The following is a 9,696-nucleotide window of genomic DNA, read 5'->3' as shown; positions in this document are numbered from 1 at the left end:
CGGCTGAATGGATTTGAAAACGGTAAAACTCAACTGTTTAACTCTAGGGGAGTTGGAAAATGAGCCTATTTCCAAAAAAAGTGGAGTGTTCCTTATATAAAGATCAAGACAATTTTAATAATTTACATAATAAAGAAAAACACATAATGCAGTTTACATTTTACGAGTACACAGCAAAATCCTAAATAATAAAATCATGACTAAAACAATACAAACATTCAGTTCTACTTTCCTCCAGTATGTGGAGTGTGACATAGATCGTGAAGTGGTTCTTGACTTTGAACGTGGAGCCGCTGACCAGGCCGGAGCATGCGTGTGTGCTACAGATTTTTGTTGGGTATGTGGTCACTGGTCACCATTTGTCATGGCACTCATTTGTTTTTTATGTCTTAGCACCATCTTGTGGCAGTTTGGTGTTACAACAAAGAAATTACTGATCGTAAACTGCTTTCTTAGTGGTTGGTGTAGATCATGTGACTCTTGGGTTAGAGGTTAACCAGGAAATAACCGCAGTGTTCCAAATTCTTTACATGCGGTTGGTCAACAAGTCTCATATCTCTGTTTCCTTTACGTTTTGTGCCTCGGAAAGGCTTTGCCTGTAAGTTTGTTATATTTTTCCAGTGTTTGCATGAATATATATGTGATTATATATGTTTGTAATTCATTAGTTTGAGTTTAAAAACAAACTTTTCAACAGTGATGGCAATTTGTTAACAATAACACTTAACAGAGCTGATTGTAGCCTTTTGGTATATGCTCAGAGAATATTTGTAAACAACGGAAATTCATTTGTGTTTATTTGGAGAACATTTTGTAACAATACATTTGTAATCTTTGTATATTTCAGTTTTACAAAAAAGAGAAAGAAGAGGAAAGAATATAACAGTAAAACGTTCAACTTTACTCCTGCGTCTGCCCCCTTTCTGACTCCTGTTAGCTATCTGTCAGTGTTGCGTAGATGGAACACGCAGCTAGGACAGAATAGTAAAAAGGCAACCGCACTGTGGGCACTACAGTTCAAGGAAAGCAAGCTCTAACTCCACCATTCCTCGTTCATCATCACGCCTTGTACTCTAAGACAGTATCAGCAATTCATGATGGCTGAGAAAGCTACGGAGGTTGAGAAAGCTACGGAGGTTGAGAAAGCTACAGAGGCTGAGAAAGCTACAGAGCGACGTCAAGCATTAGAAACAAGATCTATAGCCTCTGCTTCAACTAATAGATCTAGAAGCTCATCGGCTAGTATAGCTGCCGCCAGGGCTCGCGCTAAACTGGAAGCTGCGCAGGCCAGGACTGAATTCCTTAAGAAAGAATCTGAAATCTTGATTGAAAAGGCTCAACTGAAAGTTACAGAGGCACGCATGGAAGCGTCTCTGGCGGCTATAAAGCATGAAAGTGAGGTGGCAGCAGCCATCGCTGAGGCGAAGGTTTTGGAGGCAGCAGCAGATAGCGAGCTTGGAGAAAGGATTTCTGATGTGAGAGAGGTTTCTGATCGCACTCGTGATTACATCATGAATCAGTCTCAACTGAGGTTATCGTCTCCTGCTGGAGATGAACCATGGCAACCACCTCTAAAGCCCATTGTCCATGTGTTGAGGGCCGAGACACCGCCAAGGCAGCATCGCTTAGCAGCGTGGGATGTCAGAGATTCCTACAATAAACCTGATACTGAGAATATAATGCAGCATCCTCAGAAGTCAGAGCAAACAACTTGTCACAAATACCAAGCGCCGCCATTTACTTCTTCGCCATTCAAGACAACACCACAACGATCGTTCAACAATGACACTAATGTCAGTGAGGTCGCCAGGTACTTAGCACGCAGAGAGCTTGTTAACTCAGGTCTCTTCAAGTTTGATGATCGTCCTGAGAATTATTGGGCGTGGAAATCATCTTTCGTCAACGCAATTGAAGGTTTGCACCTGTCAGCTGCTGAGCAGTTAGACCTTCTGTCAAAATGGTTGGGAGAACAGTCTTCACATCATGTGCGAAGGATCAGAGCTGTGCACACAGTTAATCCAAACACAGGCTTGGAAAAGGCTTGGGAGCGCTTGGAAGATTGCTATGGCTCTCCGGAGATTATTGAGAAATCCCTCTTTGATAGGATTGAGAGCTTTCCAAAAATCAGCAACAAAGACGCGAAAACGCTTAGAGAACTTGGAGATCTTCTACAGGAAGTGGAGTCTGCAAAACATGAAGGCTACCTACCCGGACTTAATTATCTTGACACTGCATGTGGTGTGGCTCCCATCATAGATAAGTTACCATACAGTCTTCAGGAGAAGTGGATGGCTCAAGGTTCTCAGTACAAAGCTGCACATCATGTAGCCTTTCCTCCATTCTCATTCTTCTGTGATTTAATTTGCAGAGAGGCTAGAATACGCAACGATCCAAGTTTTGCTCTGTCTTCAGGAATCCATAGTGTGTTGAAACCAGAGCTACCATTCAAGAGACAAATGAAAAGCCCAGTCTACACTCACAAGACGGAAGTTTCATCAGGTACTGTGAGTCAGACACACAGCTCAAACTGTGAGTTGGATGATGTGGATAAGACCTGCACGATTCATAAGAAGCCCCACCCTCTCAATCGTTGCAGAGGTTTTAGGATCAAACCTTTGGATGAGCGCAAGACTTTCCTTAAAGAGAAAGGTGTGTGCTACAGGTGCTGTGCAACAACCACTCATCTGGCCAGGGATTGTAAGGCAGCTATTAATTGTAAGGATTGTGGCAGTGATGCTCATATCGCAGCGCTTCATCCACGACCGCCGCCTGCAAACTAATACGATCATGGCGGGGAGGGAGAGAAAGACACGCCTCAACCTGCTATTACTTCCAAGTGTACAGAAGTCTGTGGTTATGGCAAATGTTCACGGTCCTGCATCTCAGATTTGCCTGGCTAAGGTTTACCCAGAAGGCCACCCAGAAGGAGCAATCAAGCTTTATGTGATATTGGATGACCAGAGCAATAGGTCGCTCGCTAGAACCAAGTTCTTCGACTTGCTGCATGTCAAAGGAGAGAACTCCACATATACTCTACGTACCTGTGCAGGTTTGACAGAAACCACGGGAAGAAGAGCTACAGGTTTCATTATAGAGTCTTTAGATGGAGCGATGAAGGTGAAATTGCCAACATTGATTGAATGCAACAATATGCCAGACGACAGGTTCGAGATACCAACACCTGACTCAGCACGTTGTCACACTCACCTAAAGCCCATCGCTCATTGCATTCCTCCTTTGGATCCAGAAGCCCAAATTCTTCTTCTTTTGGGTCGTGACATCCTTCAGGTTCATAAAGTACGGGAGCAACGTAATGGACCTAATACCGCACCCTACGCACAAAGACTAGATCTAGGATGGGTCGTAGTGGGAGACGTTTGCTTAGTATCCGTGCACAGGTCTGCAGCACTTAGTGCTTACCGCACCCATGTACTTGATAATGGACGTCCCTCTCTACTTCCTCCATGTCCCAACAAACTCAACGTCAGGGAGAAGTTCGACAAGTTCGATCAAGCCTTTGCCCGAGATATCTCTGGCGCATGGCGCCATCATCTTTGATGACTATGCCATAGGGGATACCATCTTCGAGAGGACAAAGGAGGATAATAAAGTTGGATTGTCTATTGAAGACAGGCACTTTTTAGACATCATGGATAAAGAGATGTTCATGGACGAGAGCAATAGTTGGGTGGCACCACTCCCATTCAGAACACCTCGTCAGCGACTCCCTGATAATAGAGAACAGGTATTAACACGCCTAACCTCCCTCCTGCGCACACTGGAAAGGAAGCCTGAGATGAAGTCTCATTTTGTTACCTTCATGCAGAACATCTTTGATCGTGACCATGCCGAAGTAGCCCCTCCTCTTCGAGAAGGTCAGGAATGTTGGTATTTACCTTCCTTTGGGGTGTACCACCCACAGAAGCCCGGTCAGATCAGAGTTGTCTTCGACTCCAGTGCGCAAAAACAGGGCATCTCCTTGAACGATGTTCTTCTCTCTGGTCCGGACTTAAATAATAGCCTCTTGGGAGTCTTTTGCGTTTTAGAAGGGAGCTGGTAGCTGTAACTGCGGACATCGAACAAATGTTTCACAGCTTTATTGTGAAAGAGGAAGATAGAGACTTCCTATGTTTCTTCTGGTTCAAGGATAATGACACCAGCAAAGAGATCATTGAATACCGCATGAGGGTGCATGTGTTCGGTAATAGTCCATCTCCTGCTGTAGCCATTTATGGTCTCCGACGAGCAGCGGCTTATGGTGAGGAGGAGTATGGTTCAGACGCCAAACACTTTGTAGAAAGGGAATTCTACGTTGATGATGGACTTTTGACGACACCCACAGCTGCTGGAGCTATCGATCTGTTGACACGAACGAAGAAAATGCTGGCCACTTCAAATTTAAGACTGCACAAGTTTGCTTCTAATAGCAAGGACGTGATGAACGCATTCCCGACCAAAGATCATGCGAAGGGACTTAAAGATCTCAACTTGGAAGTTGATCCTACTCCCATCCAACGTAGTCTTGGACTTGGCTGGGATGTGAAGGAGGACACATTCACCTTTCACGTAACTGACATTAAGAAGCCCTTTACTCGCAGAGGGATACTGGCTACTGTCAACAGTCTCTTTGACCCACTTGGGTTCGTTGCTCCTATCACCATTGAAGGGAAATTCCTGCTACGAGAACTTTCAGGGGAGGCTTTTGACTGGGACTCTCCTCTCCCTGAAGATAAGGAAGAACTATGGAATGCATGGAGGAAATCCCTACAAGATCTCAGACAGCTGGAGATTCCTAGAACATATGTCTATACTACTCTCTCTACAGCTCAGAAAAAGGAACTCCACATTTTCTCTGATGCTTCAGTCAGAGCGATTGCAGCAGTGGCATATCTTCGTGTCATCAATGGTTTTACATTTTACACAGATAGTAGAGTCGTCTTGGGGTACATCTATAACCAGACAAGGCGTTTCTACGTATACGTAGCCAACAGAGTGCAGCGTATCCGCAGTGTCAAACCCAATGCAATGGCACTATGTATCTACTAAGCATAACCCTGCAGACCATGTGACCCGCTCCGTTCCAGCAGCTTTGTTGGGCACCACCACCTGGCTTACAGGACCTGCCTTTCTATCGCAAATGGATGAGGGTTTGGCTCTGGAGGAGAAGGAATTTGACCTCCTAGGGCCAGAGTTGGACACAGAAGTTCGTCCTCTTGTTACTACTGTATCAGATGATTTTCATCTTGAATGTCACCGATTCGAGCGATTCTCTTCATGGAGGTCATTAGTCAGAGCCATAGCTTTTCTCATACATATCGCCCAGACTTCCAAGTCGTCTGATGATAGAGAAGAAGCCTGCAGATTGTGGCACTATTGTGCTAAGCCTCGTACAGTGAAGGAGTTGTTACAAGCAGAGGAAGTTGTAATCAAGAGCGTTCAGAGGGGAGCTTACCAAGAAGAGCTTAACTGCATCGCCAAAAGTAATGACATCCCGAGGCACAGCGCTCTAAGAAAACTTAACCCTTTCGTAGATAGTAGAGGCCTTCTCAGGATAGGAGGTCGGCTTAAAAATGCAACTCTGGATCTCACAGAGAAGTTTCCTTTGATTGTTCCAGGACGCAGTCATGCTGCAAAGCTACTTGTGGAGTATTATCATGATCGAGTCAAGCATCAGGGTCGTGTGTTCACTGAATCAGCTATCTGCAATGCAGGGTATTGGATTGTTGGTGTTAGGAAACTTATCAACAGCATTGTACACAAGTGCGTCACATGCAACAAGCTTCGTGGGAAGGTATCTGAGCAGAAGATGGCGGACTTACCCATCGATCGCCTGAGCACTGAACCTCCCTTCACGTATGTTGGTCTAGATGTTTTTGGACCTTGGTCTGTTGTCGCAAGGCGCACGCGAGGAGGACAAGCTCAAAACAAAAGATGGGCTGTTCTTTTCACTTGTATGAGTATTCGTGCCATACACATTGAGCTGATTGACAGCATGGATTCATCCACCTTTATAAACGCCTTGAGAAGGTTTTTTGCTCTGCGAGGACCTGCCAAACAAATTCGTTCTGACTGTGGGACCAATTTTGTAGGAGCCTGTAAGGAGCTGGAAATTGTGCTAAATGATCCTCAAGAGCCTAGTGTGAGGAAGTACCTGGGCGGAGAAGGTTGTTCGTGGGTTTTCAATCCACCTCACGCATCCCATATGGGAGGAGCCTGGGAGCGGATGATAGGAGTCTCCAGGCGCATACTGGATTCCATGCTCCAACAGATCAGTCCTTCTTGCTTGACACATGAAGTGTTGTCTACTCTTATGGCAGAGGTTACGGGAATTGTCAATTCAAGACCCCTTGTTCCTATTTCTACAGACCCAGACTCACCTTTCTTGTTGACACCTGCCATGCTCCTAACTCAAAAGGGTCATACACTCCTCCCTCCTCCAGGTGACTTCAAGGAAACCAATCTCCACAGACAGCAATGGAGACAGGTGCAACATCTTGCCAACACTTTCTGGGGCAGATGGAGGCATGAATACCTCGCAACGCTTCAAAGTCGAAGCAAATGGCAAGAGGAACGACGAAATCTAAGAGAGGGCGATGTTGTCCTTCTTAAGGACGCTCAAAGTAAACGCAATGAATGGCCTATGGCTCTTGTAACCAAGATTTTCACCAGCAGTGACAAAAGAGTCAGAACGGTTGAACTGAGAGTTGCAAGGAATGGGACAATCAAGACATTCCTCAGACCTATATCGGAAACAGTTCTGCTCATGCCAGCAGAAGACTGATATTTTGTGAGGTCTTATGTGAACATTCTCAGGTTATATAGTGGCATCTAAACAATACCAGACGGGGAGTGTCATGGCACTCATTTGTTTTTTATGTCTTAGCACCATCTTGTGGCAGTTTGGTGTTACAACAAAGAAATTACTGATCGTAAACTGCTTTCTTAGTGGTTGGTGTAGATCATGTGGAAATAACCGCAGTGTTCCAAATTCTTTACATGCGGTTGGTCAACAAGTCTCATATCTCTGTTTCCTTTACGTTTTGTGCCTCGGAAAGGCTTTGCCTGTAAGTTTGTTACATTTTTCCAGTGTTTGCATGATATATGTGATTATATATGTTTGTAATTCATTAGTTTGAGTTTAAAAACGAACTATTCAACAGTGATGGCAATTTGTTAACAATAACACTTAACAGAGCTGATTGTAGCCTTTTGGTATATGCTCAGAGAATATTTGTAAACAACGGAAATTAATTTGTGTTTATTTGGAGAATATTTTGTAACAATACATTTGTAATCTTTGTATATTTCAGTTTTACAAAAAAGAGAAAGAAGAGGAAAGAATATAACAGTAAAACGTTCAACTTTACTCCTGCGTCTGCCCCTTTTCTGACTCCTGTTAGCTATCTGTCAGTGTTGCGTAGATGGAACACGCAGCTAGGACAGAATACCATTAAAGGGCCCCTATTATGGATTTTTGAAATGAGTCATAAGCCGTTTCATTGTGACATTAGTATTAGTATATTGTATATACTAATTGTAATTAGTTTATAATTATTATATTGTAATTAGTATATTGCCCGCCGACTTATTGCGCGCGCAGAGACCAGGGAAAACTCGAACCCCAAACACTGCAACTGATTCCTGTGGATACTGGATAGGATCATGTCGAGAAGACCATGCCATTTTTGTTTTTGACGCGCTGTACACGGTAAACCAATCACAACAGACTGAGCTGTCTGGCCAATCAGAGCAGAGTAGCTCGCAGAAAAGAGGGATTTAAACATGTTGTAGGAGACTCCACAACAACATTAGGAAACTTTAAAATAGCATAAAAGGGGCCCTTTAAAGGCTTGACTAAACTATTCTCTCATGTCAGTGATTAATTGCCTGCCCTACACATTGGTATGGTGGCAGTGTTATCGTATTTACTCCCCAAAGAGAACGTGAGATGAGCTCATGTGAGAGCAGTTCACTCTATAGTCATGTATGAACAAGCCGTGTTGTGAATTATCTCCGCTGACGAAACTCGAGACTTAAGCTACGGCGAATACACACAGAGCACCGAAGCAATGGTGTCTCACAAAAGTTCAAGAACTGGTGTCAGAACCTTGTCTACACTTATCTTTGGACACTGAGTTCGCTCCCTTTCTGTAGTTGACGGCGTGCACTGGGAAAAGAAGACGAGACTTCACCATTCAGACTCGGAGGTTTTCACGATGATGACGTGGATGTTCCCAAAAGGTCAGCATGCTTGAGCTTATGCTATGATCGCTAACTACTGCCCAGTTCTACCAGAAAGACTCGGGAGGCAAAATGACGTAACAAAGCAGAAACAGCCCAGCAAGTATTGTGTTATTAAGTTCTTTGGCGTAGCACCGAGTCTTCCTAGGGTTTAACCGTTTGGCAGACCTGATGTACTCAAGGTTTTTGTGACGACGAAAGGCACCCCTGAGCCTTCCAACCAATGGCACCACTCCTCCAAAGCAAGCTTGATGGCCAGTAACTCTTTATTACCAATGTCGTAATTGCTTTCAGCGCGAGACAAACGATGCGAAAAAACGTGCACAGATACATCTTGTAGTCCACGGAAGAATGCCGGGAAAGAACTACACCAACCTCCACTTCTGACGCATCGACTTCCACCAAAAACTGACGAGAGAAATCAGGGGCAATAAGAATGGGAGCTGAAACAAAGTGGCTCTGTAGGTTGGAAAAAGCAGCATTGGCTATTTTGAATCACCTGAACGTCGTCTTGGTGGAGGTCAAGGCGGTCAGAATTAATTGCTGGCTGTAATTGCGAATAAAATGCCGGTAAAAATTGACAAAGCCCAAAAACCTTTGCAGGGCCTTGCGGGAGTCTGGGGTTGGCCAATCCACCACAGCCAGAATCTTATCGGGATCCATGCGCAGTTGCGCACTTCCTCAGACGGCATGATGTATCCTAAAAAGGGAACAGACTAGCCTATGCATGAAAAAACGCATTTCTCCACCTTGACAAAAAGCCCATTCTCTAATGGCGCTTTTCCACTGCATGGTGATGGTACGGTACGGTTCGGTACGGCACGGCACGCTTTGGCGCTTTTCCACTGCATGGTACGGTACGGCTCGGTTCGGTACGGCTCACTTATGGCGCATTTCCACTGCATGGTACGGTACGGCACGGCTCGCTTCGGCTCGCTTTAAATGGTACCACCTCTGTTGAGGTTCCAAGCGTACCGTACCGATACTAAATGTGACGTGAAAACACTTCAGATCACTGATTGGTCAGACAGAATCGTCACTTCAGCGTCATTGTATTTGCGACACGAGACACTAAACCCGCTAGATTTAAATAGTCAGACAACAGAAGTGTTTACTTGACAAAAGAAGTAAAAAAAAAATCAAACAAGAAATGGCTGAATCGTGGTCAGTGGACGAGGTGCAGACGTTCCTCTCGTTGGTTGCCGAGGAGCGGATCCAGCGAGAGCTGGATGGGGCAACACGGAATGAAAAAGTGTTCCAAGAAGTAGCACAGCACTTAGCCGCACACGGCTACCACCGGACCTACAAACAGTGTAGGGACAAATTTAAAAAACTAAAAAGTGACTACCGAGCCAGTAAAGGCGGCAACAATTAACGATCAGTCCCAGCTGTCCCAAGTCAAGTCATCTTTATTTATATAGCGCTTTTTACAATACAGATTGTATCAAAGCAGCT

General features: G+C 44.7%; 1 protein-coding gene across 1 annotated transcript; it reads left to right on the top strand.

Moving 5' to 3' along the window:
- Positions 1-475: 475 nt before the first annotated feature.
- Positions 476-7,316, top strand: LOC306994971 (uncharacterized protein). Its single transcript, XM_079606030.1, has 2 exons — positions 476-598; positions 848-7,316. The coding sequence occupies exon 2, from the start codon at positions 1,095-1,097 to the stop codon at positions 2,778-2,780; it is 1,686 nt and encodes a 561-aa protein (XP_079462156.1). The 5' UTR covers positions 476-598; positions 848-1,094; the 3' UTR covers positions 2,781-7,316.
- Positions 7,317-9,696: the final 2,380 nt, after the last annotated feature.

Source organism: Phoxinus phoxinus (genome assembly GCF_949152265.1).
Source record: "Phoxinus phoxinus genome assembly, chromosome: 3".
Classification (NCBI taxonomy): Eukaryota; Metazoa; Chordata; class Actinopteri; order Cypriniformes; family Leuciscidae; genus Phoxinus; species Phoxinus phoxinus.
This window is presented reverse-complemented; position numbering and strand designations above follow the sequence as displayed.

What these genes read in the sequence shown, in the direction of transcription:
- LOC306994971 (XM_079606030.1), top strand. Translation starts at nt 1,095, where the DNA reads ATGATGGCTGAGAAAGCTACGGAGGTTGAGAAAGCTACGGAGGTTGAG.